Below are 18069 nucleotides of genomic sequence, written 5' to 3'. Positions count from 1 at the left end.
CCTATATATGTGGTCATAATATAATAATATTTTGAATTTAGCCTTAGATTTATTTAAGGTTGACTAGACTCTTAACTAGACTATAATGTTGTAAATGTGCTCTTTCTAGGGAAAGTTTTTATATTATTTCACTTTATTACATAGAAAATGAGAACCTGTAAAACGCCCCAGAAGATGGTAACCTAGAGAAATTCGGCAACATAAAATCAGTGGAATTGTGACATAGTAGAAAAGGAGAGTCCAGACCAGAGAATCATGATGACATTGCCATATTGCTCTTAGTCCAGCACCATCAGAGGTGTGAGTTCCTCTGGCCTTGCATGTTCTGCATGCATGCTCCCTGGTTACCTATGTTCTCTATATTTATATTCTTCCCCACTTATGATATGACCTGTGGGAGATCATACTGTATATAATCATGGGATAATCTTTTCTTGTCTCTCCCCCCCACTTTTTTTTTTTTTTTTGCTATGTCATTTAATTAAATACATTTTTATGAATTGATGTTTTTTCTGGCTGACTCTTGCAAGTGAACATATGTGTGTCTTTTTGTGGGGGTTAGTGGTAGATAAGCTATTGTTTGATAAGGGTGCTGATCCACAAAGTATCTTGAATTAATCTTTCTGGGAACCTCTGTAGGAAAAAGGGTCTCTCAGGGATTACAGATATCATATCTTTTATCTTTATTTTTTTTCTGTTATCTATAACTAACTTGTTTCTCTGTATCTCCCTCCTCTTCTTACTCCACTCCCTCTATCATTGTTTAGTTGTGTATAACTCTATGATCCCATGGATAAAATCTATGGGCAAAGATACTGAAGTGGTTCTCCATTTTCTTCTCTAGTGTGTCCCCATTTTACAGATAAGAAACTGAGACAAATAGGGATTAAGTGACATAGAGTATATGAGGAATTGGCAGAATTGGAGGAACTGATAGAAGTGAATCGCCTGAAATGGAGCCTGTTGCTTAATTTGATTCAAACTGGGAAATCTCACCTGGACTGGAAATAGAAAGAATTGACAGATGATAGTTCTTTCTCAGTTCTGTGCATGGTAGTGCATAGGCATTCTTAATTAGTGGAGTGATTTATCTAGTTAATTCCAATAACAAATAAGACTTGCCTACTAATTAGTCATTCCCATACAAGTATCCCAATGTAAAATCAGTGCATATCTTTAGCCTTAGGTTTATTTAAAATTGTTTCTGCTTTTTACATAATTTTAAAAGTTCTACTCCCTGTTTTAAAAATTAAATTGTTTGGGGTTGTTTGTAGCTCTCAGTCCATTCTTGCCCCTTGTGGTTTATTGGCCTTTGATATTTCCCATTCATGTTACATGGGATTGTACCAAAAAACCTGGCAGCAAGAAACTTCTTTCAGAATTGAGCTTTCAGAGAAGTAGGGAAAATAATAGGCATTAAAAACTAGCATTCCATGATATTGGTTCATAAAATTATGCCTCTAGGGATCTGGACAATCACCAAAGGCTCCCTGTTCCATTAAAAAAGCTAACATATGACACAATCAGTATTTAGATAAAAGTAATTTGGTAAATGATTTTCAAAATGGATAAAAGGCAAGTAGAAAAATAGATTGGGTTCAAGAAAATCAATTGTGAAGCAATTGCAAAAGTTGTCAAGTCATGAAGCATTTATTAAGGACCTACTCTGTTCCAGGCTTGGGAAACACTAGGGATATAAAAAGGGTTTTAAAAAAAAGGAAAAAGAAAAGGAGTCCTTGTTCTCAATAAGCTCACAGCATAATATAATGGAGAAGACAATACATAAACAACTATATACAAACTAGATATATGTATGTGTGTATGTATGTGTATGTGTGTATGTGTGTGTATGTGTGTGTTTAGACACACACCTTAAATGTGTGTTTATATAGTATATATATACACATATCTTATAGGGTTTATATACTTTATATGTGTATTTATAGACATAGCTATATAATGTATATGTGACAGTATTTATATTGTCAGGTTAATAATTTGAGATGTAAAAATATTTAAATATAAAATAAAAATTTGAGATGTGAGTCAATAAAGGCTTGACTTTGAGTACAATCAATGAGAACAGAAAAGATTTATTAGGGGAGAATTGGTAGGACTTTGTGATTGATCAGATTTGGAGAGGGGGAATTAAATGGTTGAGAGAGAGGGAGGAGTCAGGGATGATTCTAAAGTTCTAAGAGAGGAACCAGAATTATTTTTTTGCCAACAAAGACAAGAAACATTGAGGTAATGGTAGAACATTTTAGTGAAAATGTTCAAAAGTCATTTGTAGGTGAAGAAGGTCAGAAAAGAAATTAGAACAAGAGATAGACATTTTGGATCTAGTCACCAAATATGATGATTTCTTCCCTCTTGCTATTCATTCTACCTTGAACTTGATTCGATTTCTTAGTGTATTTGTTCATAGCATTTGTCAGTGCCTGACCTATGGTAGAGCATTCCAAGCTCATATTAGTCTGATCAGCAACAGCTGGACTCACTGTATCTTGACTCTCACTCAGTGATGTCATTTGGTCCTCTTTGAGAATGAAGAATAACAACCAACCAATTTGTTGTTGTCTAAACACTATTCTTGATATCTATTTTTCCTTTCTTTTCATCTCTGTGTGATTTTCAAATGTATATCTCTAGCTACAATCTCTTCTCATGTTCCAGGCCTCTTTTTCCAACTACTTGCTGGATACTGTGGTTCAGACATTCTCTTTTTTTTTTAATCTCAAATCCAACCCATCCAAAGCCAAAGTCATATTCTTACTCCTCTTTCCCAGTCTCAACAGACAGAAATCCTTCCTGTCTTACCTTTTTCTATTAAACACCATCTTCTATTCAGTCAAAAAAGGTCAACACTCAGACTGCTTTATATGATTCATTCTCCCATATTCAGTTATTCATTAATCTGTGTAAATTCTACAGTGCTTCTGTGTTTGTATTCTCATTTCCATTATACTATCTACATTCCGAAACTCAGTGTACCAATAATTCCTGAGAGTGTTGACTAAATCATCCCACGGAATCATAGGATTTTGATGATAGAAGGGACTACCAAAATGATCTATATATTCTACAGAGGCCAAAGGATCCCTATAGTAAAACTGGTCATCCAGCCTTTGTTTTAAGATCTCATCAAAGTGAGAATTAGAAGGTGCCTTTAGCTTTCTCAAACTGACCATTCCTCTCAGGAATAGCTATTATGGCTTGCAAGTTTTTCCTTATATGAAACCAAAAATTGCCTTTCTCCAACTTTGATCATTTTTGTAGTTGTACTTTCTGGGAACAGTAAGAATATGTTACTAAGGCAGAGGATTGTATACTTGGGAAGTAGCTATCATGTACCACTTGTATTTTCTCTTTTCCTGGCTAAATATTCCCACTCACTTCAATTGATCTTCATAGTGGGGGCTTGATAAAAATTTGTTGAATAAATGAATAAATATAACTTGAGCTCAAGACCTTTAGTAATCATCATTCTGGTTATTGTCTTTTAAATGTTTTCTGGCTTATAATTATCTTTCCTAAGGTGTAGTTCCTGAACCTGAATGTGTTACAACAAATATCTGAATAGGGTAGAATACAATGGAATCAACACTTCTTTATTTCTTTATTCCTAGACATTGTATCTCTTAAAGTAGTTTTGGTTGATAAGTTACAAGGATGGTTCTCATTGACTTTGTGGTACATTAAAATCCCCAGAGTCTTTTAAAAAATAAACTATTCTAGTCATACTTCCCCCACAGACTATATCCCTCACAGTGCTAATCTAGTTTAGATTTATCATAGGATCAGAGATGGAGATTTAAAGAGTGTCTTAGAATTGTACATGTTAAATATATATTGGGATATCTAAGGGAGAGGGAGGGGAAAAGGGAGGGAGAAAAAAATTTGGAACACAAGATTTTGCAAGAGTGAAAGTCGAAAACTAATAATGCATGTATTTTGAAAATAAAAAGCTTTTAAAAATAAGGAGGTTATTTAGTTAAATCTCTTCATTTGACAGATGAGGAAAGCAAGGCATAGAGAGGGTAAGTGATTTCTTCAGCATCACATAGTATATCCAATGGAGCCAATATTCAAACTTAGATTCTCTGATTCCAAATCTTGATTTATACTCTACATTGATTCAATTTATCTCTAGTCTCTCTGCTAAAGTTGGTCCTATATATCACTGTCAAATAAATTTTCCTGAAGTACAGCTCTGATCAATGTCCCAGTGAATAAAATACAATCTCTAAAGGTCCCATTCAAAAACTTCCATGGTATTTTCCTACCTTTTCTGTTAAGCTTGCCTCAAACTTTTATATTTTAAGGATCTGTGTTTGTAGTGGGATTAGTGGATTATACACTTTATTATCAATGCAGACTATATCGTCTCTGTGTTTTAATAGGCATTTGTGTGTGTGTGTGTGTGTGTGTGTGTGTGTGTGTGTCAATTAAAGCATAAAAATATCCCTAACCTTGTAGGAACTATTTGGAGATCACTGGGGTAGTTAAAAAGGATACAAGATTTTAAGTCAAAGGGTATAAATTTGAATCCTAATCCTATTGCAAAGTAACTTTGTGATCTGGGGCAAGTCTCTAAAATTTCCTAGTCCTTCAGTATCATATTCTGTATACTGAGGAGTTTTACGAAGATATTGCCTAAAATCTCTCTTACCAATCTAGATCCCATGACTAAAGGTAAACTTTTTCTTGGGTGATTGGCATCCATATGATTTATTGTTATACCTATGCATCTATATGATTCACATTCTTGGGGCCTTTTATCTTGATGGTATCTGCTGGATTTTATGCTCTACGGCATTTGAATTTTTTTTTTTTGCTGATATCTCTCTCATCAGTATCCTAAAAATAGTTTATCTTTTAATTAAACTACTTTCCTATTTCCCAAAACCTGTACTAGAATCTTAGATCTGAAAGGGATTCTGATATTATCTATCTGTCTTTTAAAATCTCACCTTGTATGCTTTCTTCCTTTCCTTTCTAATGTTCTTTTTTTAAAATTACATTTTTTAAAATTCCTTTTTAATTTATGGAATAAAACAAGCATTTCCATAATATCATTTAACAAAAAAAGATGATTGCACATGAAACTGCAAATCATTATGTACAACTTGCTCTTTTAAAAAAATATATAATAAAATTATCACATAAATTTACCCTCTACCCTGGCCTAGAGATGGCTACCATCAGATATTATATATGTATTTTATAATATATATGGATATATATATATATTTATATATATATCCATATATATCAGAGCTATATTATATGTAGACTGTGTTTTGTGTGTGTGTGTGTGTGTGTGTGTGTGTGTGTGTAAAATCATTCTATACTTATTTCTATTTATTTACTTTACTCTTTACGATCTATTTTACAATAAAACTGCATAAGCCTACTTCTTGCTGGTCTTCTCACATCACACTCCATCTCCTGTTTCCATCCTTTTTCATACCCATTCACCATGCCTGGAATACTCTGCATCTTTGCCTCTGCGTCTGGTTTTTTTTTTTTTTTTTTGGCTTTCTTCAAGATTCAGCTTAAATTTTACCTTCTGCCGGTGACCCTTCCTGGTCTTCACCACTGTTAGTGCTTTCCCTCTGGGATTACCTTCCATTTATATTATATAGATTTTGTTTATACACATGTTTGCATGTGGTCTCCTTCATTAGAATGTGACATCTTGGAGGGCACACTTTTTTAAAGTCTTTTTTTTTTTTTTTTTTTTTTTTTACATTTCCAGCACATATGCCTGACACATAACAAGCACTTAATAAATGTTTGTTGACTGATAGATATATTCTGGTTTGTCCATCTTCTTCCTAAACTCTGGTTCCTAGAACTGGACATAATAATCCATGTTAAACTAGTGTAGAGTGCCATGGGACTTTAACCTTCCCCATAATAGACATTGTGCTTTTATGATTTGGCTTAATATGGTGCCAGTTTTTTGTTTTTTTGCCTACCTAATATTGTTGATTCATATTGAGTTGGTGATCCACTATGTTCCACCACCGAGATTTTTTATTGGAAACTGTTTTTGTAAATTCTCTAATGGCAGTGCATTTTTAGATCTTGAGGAAAGTACTGTATCTTTATTCTTAATATTCCATTTTCCTACATCTAACCTACCATTCTTGCCTATAAAGACCTTGTTAAAAAATCCTGACTCTGTGGTCCAACATGATAACTATCCCTCCAATTTTTTTTGGCCATATGCCATTTTGTTATGTGTAATAAATATCATTCCTACAAGTCTCTGATAAAAAATGTTGAATAAGACAGCAGAAAGACATTCTTCTTTTATAAATTCTCCTAATTTTACAGTTGCTTAGCTTGTATCCTTTCCTCTTGTCCTCAAGGGTGTCATGGAAATGCTATCAAATATCTCTGCCAAATCCAGGCATACTATATCATTTCCATTGTCCACCTACTAATTTTGCACAAACAAAATGAACACCAACAAGATTAAAGGGAAAATGTAAAGCTGGGGAAAAATTATACAATATTTCTGATAAAAGTTTAATTTCTAAAATATGTAAAAAACTGTGTCAAATTAATAAGAATATAAACCATAATTCACATTCATTCCCATTCATAATTGGTCATTATTATCATAATGATCAAAGAATATGAACAGACAATTTTCAGATGAAATTAAAGCCATCTATAGATATATAAAAAGATGTTCTAAATCTTGATTAGAGAAATGTAAATTAAAACAACTCTGTGGTACCTATCAGATTGACTAAGGAGAAAGAAAAAGATAATGATAAATGTTGGAGGGATTATGGGAAAACTGGGATACTAATGTATTATTAGGTGAAATTCTGAAATTATCCACCCATTCTGGAGAGCAATTTAGAATTATGCCCAAAGGGCTATCAAACTGTACTTATCAAACTTATCAAGCTATCAAACTCCCTTTGATCTAGCAGTACTACCACTGGGTCTGAATTCCAAGGAAATCATAAAGGAAAGTAAAGGACCCACATATGCAAAAATGTTTGTAGTGGCTCTTTTTGTGGTGGCAAAGAATTGGAAAGTGAGCAGATGCCCATAAATTGGGGAATGGCTAAATAAGTTATGCATGTAAAAGTAATAGCATACTACTGTTTGGTAAAAAATGATGAACAAGCTGCTTTTAGAAAGGCCTGGAAAGATTCAGAACCAGGAATACAGTGTACATGGTAATAGCAAGATTGTGTGATGATCAGCTATGAAAGACTTGGTTCTTCTCAGTGGTTCAGTGATCCAAGGAAATCCCAATAAACTTTGGAGAGAAAATGCCATTGGCATCCAAAGAGAGAACTATGATGAATGCATATAAAACACATGCTATGTCCATTTTTTTCTTTTTTTTTCTTTGGGGTGTTCCTTTTTTGTTTTGATTTTTCTTTCCCAACGTGATTCACAAAGAAATGTATATTAAAAAATTAATGTATATGTATAACCAGAAATAAAAGGAAAACAATACAAAATATTAAAGAAAAAAAGGAAAGCTTTATGTCACTAGAGTGAGAAGGTCTTGGGAACCCATCAGCAGTGGTATCAGCAGTAGCAGCAGAAATGATGGGGGTGGCAACAACAGCAGCAGTAACAGTGGCTATGTTGTGTGCAGTTGTATGCAGCGGCAGTTTCTAGAAGTCTTAACCCAGAGATGCTGAGGAGATCGAATAGGTGGTCAGAAGGAGGTTTTTTTGCTAGCTAGTTGCTTTATCATTCTGGAACTTATTACCACAGTAAACCAAGAACCCTCCTCATGGTTCTAGGGCAGAAAAGAGTACTTGTGGTCATTCAAACACACTTCTCCTTGAAAGAACTGAAAACTTACAAGTCCCTGGAAAACAGTGCACAAAACCCTGAAGCTTGAGACATTACACCCTTCATTCTGGAAATAGAACTCTATTTTAAGAGTTAAAAGCTAAGAAATAGACTGGGAAATGAGCAAATAATAGAAAAAATTCTGACCATAGAAAGTTACTATGGTATAAGGAAGATTAAAAATCCACATTCAGAAGAAGGTAACAACTTACATCCAAAGCCTCTAAGAAAAATAAGAAATAGTCTCAGGTGATGGGAGAATTCAAAAGAGGTTTTGAAAATCAAGTAAGAGAGATAGAGGAAAAATTGGGAAGAGACATGAAAAGTGATGCAAAAAGAAATACAGAAAGTGTATAAGGAGAAGAATGTCTTAAAAAACAAAATTTTCCAAATGAGAAAGGAGGTACATAAGCTCCCTGAGGAAAATAATTCCTTAAAAATTAGAATTGAGCAAATGAAAGCTAATGATTTTATGAGAAATAAAGAAACAATAAAACAAAATCGAAAGAATGAAAAAAAAGGAAAACAATGTGAAATATCTCATTGGAAAAATAACTGATCTGAATAATAGATTCGAGAGAGATAATTTTAAAATGATTGGTTTAATCTGAAGACAGTGATCAAAAAATAGCCTAGCCATCATCTTTCAAGGAATTATCGAGGAAAACTGTTTTGATATTCTGAAACCAGAGAGTAAAATAGAAACTGAAAGAATTCACTGATCATCTCCTGAAAAAAATCTCAATATAAAAACTCCCAGAAATATTATACCCAAACTCTGGAATTCCCAGGTCAACAAGAAAATACTGCAAGCATCCAGAAAGAAACAATGGAAATATGGTAGAGCCACAGTCAAGATTTAGCAACTTTTATATTAGAGGATCAGAGAGCTTGAAATATGATATTTGGGAAAGCAGTGGATATAGGATTACAAGCAAAATTCAGCTACGCAGAAAAACTGAGTATAATCCTTTAGGGGGAAAAGTGGATATTTAATGAAATAGAGAATTGTCAAGCATTTTTGATGAAAAGACCAGAGCTGAATAGAAAATTTGATTTTCAATTACAGGACCCAGGAGAATCAAAAGGAAATCATAAGGAGCCTAACAAGGTTTAATTGTTTACATTCTAACATGGGATGATGATACTTGTAAGTCACAAGAACTTTTTCAGTATTATAGTGGTTAGAAGGAGTATATATAGACTGAGGACAGAGGTATGAATTGACTATGAAGGGATAATATCTAAAAAATTAAATTAAAAGGTAAGTGAGGAACATATTAGGAGAAAGAGAAAGGGGGAGTTGGAATGTTATAAATTATTTCACATAAAGCAGGCAAGAAAAAGCTTTTATAGTGGAAGGGAAAAGGACAAAAGGAAAGAGAACAAATGAAACTTACTCTCATAGGAATTGGCTCAAAGAAGGAAATAACATACATCCCCATTGTGACTATAGAAATCTATCTTACCCTATAAGAAAATAGCATAGGAAGGGTATACAGTATGGTGGTAAGGGAGAAGATGATAGAAGACAGAACATCTTTGGGAAAGATGTGGTCAGAAGCCCAAAAACAAAACTTTTGAGGAGGGAAAGGATGAAAGGAGAAAGAGAATAAAGTATACAGGGAGGAATTACAGCTAGCAATAGTATTTGGGGAAAAGAATTTTGAAGAAAGTGTCTCAGATAGCCTCATTTCTCAAATACGTAAGGAACTGAGTCAAATTTATAAAAAACAAGAGTCACTCCCCAATTGATAAATGATCAGAAGATATAATCTATGCTCCAAAGGCTATGAAATCAAACCTATCCTTTGATCTAACAATGCCATTACTAGTCATGAATCCCCAAAGAGATTTTTTTAAAGGAGAAGGACCCATATGTACAAAAATATTTATAGCAGCTTTTTTTACAGGGCAAAGAATTGAAAATTGAGGGGGTGCAGGGAATAGCTGAATAAAATGTGGTGTGTGATTATGATGGAATATTATTGTTCTCTGGGAAATGATGAGCAGGGTGCTCTCAGAAAAAAAATCTGTAAAGTCCTCCATCAATTCAAGCTTTGTATTATATACAGTGATAGCAATGTTGTGGGATGATCAGCAGTGAATGATTTTGCTATTCTCAGAATACAATGATCCACAACTATATAATAGATGCTTTAGAAAATCTCTTATGAACAAAATGGATGGATTGTGGAATATGCTATGTATAGCATAAGGTTGCTAATTACAAATAGTTACTGTAGATCAGCTCTCCAAGGAAGAAAACATTCTAATGCACGTTACTTTGCAAAAGGGTCCCTTGAAATTCACTCCATGTTTAATGCATCAGAATCTATTCAAAACAGCATCACTCAAAAGAAAAAGAAATCCACTCACAGATCCACTAATTTGTTTCTTTTACTGGCCAACATAAGAACATATTGATTAAAAGGAAAAGACATATAAATGATCAATATTGTAAAATAATCAACTAGCAAGATTCTCCTTATACACACAGGGCTAGGTTCTTCTACAAGTTGTCGCACCATTATTATCAAAAAGCAAAAATTCTGACAGATTTTATGACATTTGAAGGAACAAATATGTAAGAACATATGTGGTTCAAGAACATGTCTAACTAATACATTGTTGGTGGAATTGTGAATGCATCCAGCCATTAATGAGCTCATCAGCATGGCAGAGTGAAAAGATGAAGAGAAAGCTCCAGCTCCATGTGGAAAACTCAAAGTCCAGTGATTTCATCAGAAGATAGGGGGAGATTTACAGGAGGAGAAAAGCAGCAATTTGAAATTGCTTCAAAGAAGGAAATAACATACATCCCATTGGCTCTATAAAAATCTATCTTACCCTATAAGAAAAGCAATTTGGAACTATGCTCAAAAAGTTACCAAACTGTGTATACCCTTCGACCCAGAAGTGTTACTACTATAATGTTACTACTATCTCAAAGAGATCTTAAAGGAGGAAAAAGGACCCACACGTGCAAAAGTGTTTGTGGCAGCCCTTTTTATAATGTCCAGAAACTGGAAATTGAATGGATGCTCATCAATTGGAGAATGGCTGAATAAATTATGGTATATGAGTGTTATGAAATATTATTGTTCTGTAAGAAGTGATCAGCAGGATGATTTTAGAAAGGCCTGGGAAGACTTACATGAACTGATGCTGAGTGAAATGAGCAGAACCAGGAGATCATTATATAAGGCAACAACAAGATTATATGATGATCAATTCTGATGGACGTGGCTCTTTCCAACAATGAGATGATTCAGATCAGTTTCAATAATTTTGTGATGAAAAAAGCTATCTGCATCTACAGAGAGGACTGTGGGAACTGAGTGTGGACCACAACAGCATTTTCACTCTCTCTGTTGTTGTTTGCTTATATTTTGTTTTCTTTCTTAGTTTTTTTTCTCTTCTTGATCCGATTCTTCTTGTGCAAGATAACTATATAACTATGTATAGATAATAATAAAAAAGATCGTTTCTGTCAGGATAACACAGGCTCTCAAAGTGGCATCATCACTGAAGTCCTTCTCTGCCACTAATGCTGCTTTGCTCCTCCTGTAAATCTCCCCCTCTCTTCTGGTGAAATCACTGGACTTTGAGTTTTCCACATGGAGCTGGAGCTTTCTCTTCATCTTTTCACTCTGCCATGCTGATGAGCTCATTAAGTTACTTGTTGTGTCCTGCTTTCTAGAGCCCTCATGCAGGGGTGATTAAGATGTATTTTCCTAGTGGAGAAGTGATGAGGTGGGACTCTATTTTTCCACCATCCTCAGGAATCCCGCCTCATCACTTCTCCACTAGGAAGGTATATCTTAATCACCCTGGTGTGGGGGCTCAAGAAAGCAATGGTATGTTTTGTCACCGCAACTTGGGGGCTTTAGAAAGCAGGACACAACAGTTACTCTTTGCTACTTTCTTCCGGCATCTCTAAAGGTCTGTTCCCTCCCTCTATTCCATGGCTTCCCTGCATCTTACTTTCCTCATCTCTAAAGTTGGAATAATAATACCCCTAATATACTTCACAGAGTTATTATGAGGATCAAATAAAATATGTATAGAAACTTCTTGGAAAAACTTTAAACATTAAATGTCAGTTATTTTTAGTATTCATTAAGGGCTGCTTAGTCTTTTTTCCTTCAGTGAATTCTTTTAGTTTGTGTATATTTAGTGATTTAACATATGATTGCAATTTAATTGTTCTCTAGTTGTTCATGAATGCCTAATCGCAGGATAATTTATAACTTCTCCAAGACAAGGATCAGGGTTTCTGCTTAATGCTGCTAATTAAACTAGCATAGTGCAAGGTGTGAATAATAAATACTACTGGACTAGATTTCAAGCTGAGCCATTGGTAAACACTAGCTATTTTCAAGCCTCTCAAATGTTTTGATTCAATAATTTAAATTGGCTTGAAGTGTAAGTTTAGTTTAGTGTTTTTTTTAAGTTGTATAATTAGGGAGAGGTAGGTCTTAAAACAGAACAATTGGAAAGTACCTTGGGTTTTGTATAGAAACCTTTCAGTTTCTGGTTCCAGATTCCTGATTCTAGGAAATATTTATCTAGAGGTTGGATGGCCATTAGACAGTGTTGTGTGGAAACTCATGAACTTCTTTTTAAAAATCTCCCCCCTCCCCACTTAATAGTATTTCATTTTTCCCAATTGCATGTAAAATACTTTTCAACATTTATTTTTGTAAGATTTTGAATTCCAGATTTTTCTCCTTCCCCTCTCCCAAGAGAGCAAGCAATCCAATATAGATTATACATTCATGATCTTCTAAATATAGATGATCATCATTATAATAGCTAACATTTATGCAGCAATTTAAGGATTGCAATGTACCTTATATATATGATTTTCCTGGATCATCAAATCAACCCTATGAATTAAGGATATCAAAAACTAGGCTCAACAGATTAGAATATTATGCTGAATAGATAAAGATTAAATTTGGAAAACAGAATGGAAAAATTTACTCTTTGGTTCAAAAAAGCAGTTTCACAAGGTATGTGGAGGTCTGGGTTAAAAAAATGTGGATGAATGGTAAGCTCTGACCCAATAATATAATAGCCCCAAAAGACCTAATTATTGGAAGCATATTATCTAGGTACTGGTGGTGGTGAAGAGGGTAAAATGATAATATGACTATTCTCATCTCTGGTAAGACTGCGTGATGAATATTATGTTCATTTATTAGTCATGTCTTAGGAATGATAGTAAAGTGGAGAATATCCAAAGAAGGCCAGTTAGATTGCTGAAGAACCTAAAGTTGTTATTGTATGAGGACTACTTATACAAATAGGGTGTTTAGTATAGAAAAGACTTGGAAGAAAGAAAAAAAGAAAGGAAATGAGCATTTATGAAGTGCTTGTTGTGTGTCAAACACTATGCTAAACACTTCACAAATATTGTGATTTGATTGTTACGATAACTCTAGAAGATATTATTATTATTTTCATTTTACAATGGAGGAAACCAAGGCAGATAGAGGCTAAGTGATTCACCACAGATTGCATGCAGCCAATAAGCATCTTGAGGCCAGATCTGAAACTGGCCCTTCCTGATTCCAGAAACTATCCACTGAGCTACTTAGCTGCTTCTAAGATTGGGACATATATCATCAAGTATATTAAAGTTTATTATGTAGAAGAAAAATTAGGCTTCTGCTTGGTCCCAGTGGGGAGATTATGGGTATCTTTTCCCTTGCTATAAGGAAAAACTTCTTAGGAATTAAAGGTCTCCCAATGTAAGAGGTAGTGACTCCCCTCTCTTCTACAAGTCTTTGTGTATGTGTGTGTATGTAGGGGGTAGCAATTGTGGGGCAAGTGATTTGTTCAGGGTCACACAGCTAGTAAGTGTTTGAAGTTAGATTTAAACTCGGGTCCTTCTAACTCCAGGACTAGTTCTCTATCCACTGTACCACCTAGGAACCTCTTATAAGTTTTATGTGCAAAGGCTGGATAACCACTTGTCAGGATGTTTCATTACAAATTGTACATTCCTAGCTCTGTGATTGCATGGGGGCTCTTATGGAGTACTTACCAAACAAGAGCATATGTGAAACACCTAAGGATTGAGGATGGAGAGAGAAAGGGTATTTAAGGGAAATCTTCCATAAAAGTCCCACTCTAACTTTTGTTTCTATAATACCCAGACTCTTGGCTGTACATTGTGTTCTTAATGGGCCATATCCTGATATCAGTTTGGATGCACTTCATTCATTTTCAGAATAGGAGGGAGACTGCATCATTGTTTTCTTGATACCTGAAGCATATACAGATGTGTTGCTATTTTTCCTTTCTTAGAATCCTTGGCTCCCTTTTGCTGTTTGGATTCCAGCTTGTCCTTCCTCAGCCCTCCATTGAGCACAGAAAGGTAAGTCTTATTTGCTCATAGGTTTCTTCTTTAGCAGGGAAATTTGTTTACTTTTCTTTGTCTCTAACCTTCTCCCCTCTACCCTGCCCATATCACCTTCTGGTAGTCATCTTCCTAGTATTTTAGACTTCAGTTAAGGTTTTAAGCAGCAAGGGACAGAACTCATTCATCCTAACAGCTGTTGTTTCCCCCTATTTCTTAATAATCTTGGGCAGAAGAGGAAGCAGATTTGGAAGCAGTTCCATCCTGACAAAGTAGGCAGTCAGCATGCTTGGTATGATTCCAAACATTTGGGAAAGCCCTACCAGAGCTCCAAAATACTTTTTCTCAGCTCAGTGAAGTTATTGCTTCATTTATTTTTTTAAACTAGGTGCTCTATGATGCAAATAAGTATCTTTATGAAAGAGTAACAGTTTATGTCTTCTTACTTCTCAGTATAAATCAATTTTAGGCATCTTTTCAGTTGAGTAGATCTTTGATAGATGGGAAATAGAGGTTGAAGGGAATGAAATTCAGTTCAATTTAACCAGCATTTATTATCTATGAAATCAAGGAGGTGGAGCCAAGATGGTAGAGAGAAGGCAGCAACTAGCCTGAAGTCTCCCCCAAACCCTATTGAACACCTTTAAATAATGCCATAAAATAATTCCTAAGGTGACAGAATCCCAAAAAGATGGGATAAAATAATTTGCCAGTAAAAGACAACTTAGAAAGTAAGCAGGAAAGGTTTGTCACATTGGGTTAAGAGTGAAACACAGATAGGGCCCCAGGAAACCAGAAGCAGGATTTGGGAGCCACTGAATCTGCAATGCAGCAGCTACTTGGGGAACTCTCAGCTCACAGACAGTAATGGGGTTGAATAGCTGATCATAAGGAGATTAGAAGAGTCTCTTTCCTGGCACTGAAGACTCTGTTGCTTTGCCCATACTTAGATCTGTGTTACAGTCCTAAGTGACAGTCCTAGAGCGAGGAAGAACACAAACACACCAGAGCTTTCTGGCCACCGTGGTGCAGGGACCCTTTTCACGGTTCCAGAGCAGAAATGAGTGTTTGACAAATTGGAGCACAGAGCAGGAGAACAGTAGACACTTCTCCAAAGATCATATCACCTTGGACAAACTGAAAACTTACAGGTCCCTAGAAATATCTTTGCACAAATTGCACAGACACCTTGAAGGTTGAGATAATGCCCTATTCACCCTTAAAGGAGAGTCTCACTTTAACAAAAAAAAGTTTAAAATCAGGGAATATACTAGAAAAAGTGAACTAACAACAGAAAAAACTTCTGACCATAGAAAGTTGCCACAGTGACAGAGATCAAAATACACATTTAGAAGAAGATAACAAAGTCAAAGCTCCATCCAAAGCCTCCAAAAATATGAATTGGTCTTAGGACATGGAAGGACTTAAAAAGGATTTTGAAAATCAAGTAAGAAAAAGAGAGGAATAATTGGGAAGAAAAATGAGAGTAATACAAGTGAGCCAAGCAACATCTTGGAAAAGGAAACCAAAAACAAACAAACAAACCCTGAAGAAAATAATACCTTAAAAAAATAGACTGGGCCATATGGAAAAAGAGATGCAAAAAAAAACCTCAGTGGGGAGAAGAATTTATTGATAAGCAGAATTAGCCAAATGGAAAAAGAGGCACAAAAAGTCAATGACGGAAAATAAAAGCTCCTTAAGAAAGTAGAATTGACAAAAGATCACTGAAGAAAACAATTCCTTAAAAATTAAAATTGAGCAAATGGAAGTTAGTGTCTTTATAAGAAATCAAGATATAATAAAACAAAACCAAGAGTGAAAAAATAGAATATGGGATATCTTATTGGAAAAATAACTGACTTGGAAAATAGATCCAGGAGAGATAATTTAAAAATTATTAGACTATCTCAAAGCCATGAAAAAAAAAAAAAAAAAAAAAAGAAAAAGAAAAAGAAAAAAGTCTACACGTTATCAATTTTTTTTTTTTTTTGCTGAGGCAATTGGGGTTAAGTGACTTGCTCAGGGTCACACAGCTAGGACGGGTTAAGTGTCTGAGGCCAGATTTGAACTCAAGTCTTCCTGACTTTAGGACTGGTGTTCTATTCACTGTGCCACCTAGCTGCGCCTACATCATCTTTTAAGAAGTTATCAAGGAAAACTGTCCTGATATTCTAGAACCAGAGAGTAAAATAGAAATTAAAAGAATTCACTGATCACTTCCTGAAAGAAATCCATAAAGAAAACTCCCAGGAATATTTTAGCCAAATTTCAGAGCTCTCAGGTCAGTGAGAAAATATTACAAGAATTCAGAAAGAAACCATTCAAATATTGTGAGGCCACAGTCAGGATCATACAATATTTAGCAGCTTCTACATTGAAGGGCTTGGAATATGATATTCCAGAGAGCAAAGGAGCTAGGATTGCAACCAAAAAACACCTACTCAGAAAAACTGAGTATAAACTTTCAAGGGAAAAATGAATATTCAATGAAATAGTGGACTTTTAAGCAATCTTGATGAAAACACTAGTGCTAAACACAAAGTTTGAATTTGAAATATAAAACTCAAGAGAAGTATAAAAAAGCAAATGAAAAAAGAAATAAAAAGGAACTAAATAAGGTTAAACTACTTAAATTCCTAATTGGAAAGGTAATATTTATGACATCAGAATTTTCTTATTATTAGGGTAGTTAGACAGAGGGCTCAGTGTAAGTTGAATGTCAAGGAATGATATCTAAAAAAAAAAAAAATAAAAGTGGAATGCATTGGGAGAAAGGGAAAGGGAAAGGTGGAATGGGGCAATTATCTCACATTAAAAAAGCCAAAAAATAAAAAGCTTTTATACTGGAAATGGAAATGAGCAAAATGAGAGGGAGTGAATTTTTATTGGAATTGATTCAAAGAAGGAATAACATACACACTCATTTGGGTGTAGAAATCTATCTTACCTTATAGGAAAGGAGGAGGAGGAGGTGATAAGAGAAAGGGGCAGTGATAGAAAGGAGGGCAGATTAAGGGAGGCATTAGTCAGAAGCAAACATTTTTGAGGTGGACCAGGGTAAAAGGAGAGAGAGATTAGAATAAAAAAGAGGGAAATAGTATAGAGGAAAATACAGTTAGCAATTATAATTGTGGAAAAAAATGTGAAGAAAGTTTCTCTGATAAAGGGCTCATTTCTCAAATATTTAGAGAATTGAATCAATAAGAGTTTTTTTCACCAATTGATAAATGATCAAAAGATATGAATATTTTTCAGATAAAGTAATCAAAGCTACCTATAACTATATGAAAAAAAAAATGCTTCCAATCACTATTGATTGGAGAAATGCAAATTAACCCTGATGCCTAAAATCTATTAGACTGGCTAATGGGACTGAAAAGGAAAATGACAAATGTTGGAGGAAATGTAGGAAAAATGAGACATTAATGCATTGTTGGTAGAGTTGTGACCTCCTTTAATTGTTCTGTAGAGCAATTTGGAACTATGTCCAACTATGTCATTTGATATAGCAATGTCACTGTTAGGTCTGTATCTAAAAAGAGATTAAGGAAAAAAAGGAAAGGGACTTCTCTTGTATAAAAATATTTATAGCAGTTCTTTTCTGGTAACAAAGAATTAGAAATTTAGGGGATGCCCACCAATTGGGGAATTGCTGAACAAACTGTGGTATGTGATTGTGATAGAATATTATTGTGCTATAAAAAATAATGACGAGGATGCTCTTAGAAAAACCTGGAAAGACTCACAGAAGCTGATGCAAAATGACGTGTACTGTGTACAAAGTAACAGCAATATTGTGAGATAATCAACTTATGGTATCTTAGTACAGATTGAAGCATTAAAAATACCTATGA

General features: G+C 34.6%; 1 protein-coding gene across 2 annotated transcripts in view; it reads left to right on the top strand.

Annotated features, from left to right (window-relative positions):
- Window positions 1-18069, top strand: part of THSD4 (thrombospondin type 1 domain containing 4) — an 850332-nt gene that overhangs the window by 76828 nt on the left and 755435 nt on the right. For both annotated transcript variants that reach the window (XM_031955286.1, XM_031955287.1), the window contains exon 3: window positions 14161-14230. In XM_031955286.1, coding sequence (XP_031811146.1) covers window positions 14161-14230 — 70 coding nt within the window. The remainder of the gene's footprint in view (window positions 1-14160; window positions 14231-18069) is intronic.

Source organism: Sarcophilus harrisii, chromosome 2, assembly GCF_902635505.1.
Source record: "Sarcophilus harrisii chromosome 2, mSarHar1.11, whole genome shotgun sequence".
NCBI classification, from domain to species: domain Eukaryota; kingdom Metazoa; phylum Chordata; class Mammalia; order Dasyuromorphia; family Dasyuridae; genus Sarcophilus; species Sarcophilus harrisii.
Note: the sequence above shows the minus strand (reverse complement) of the source record. Positions and strands in the feature narration are given on the sequence as shown.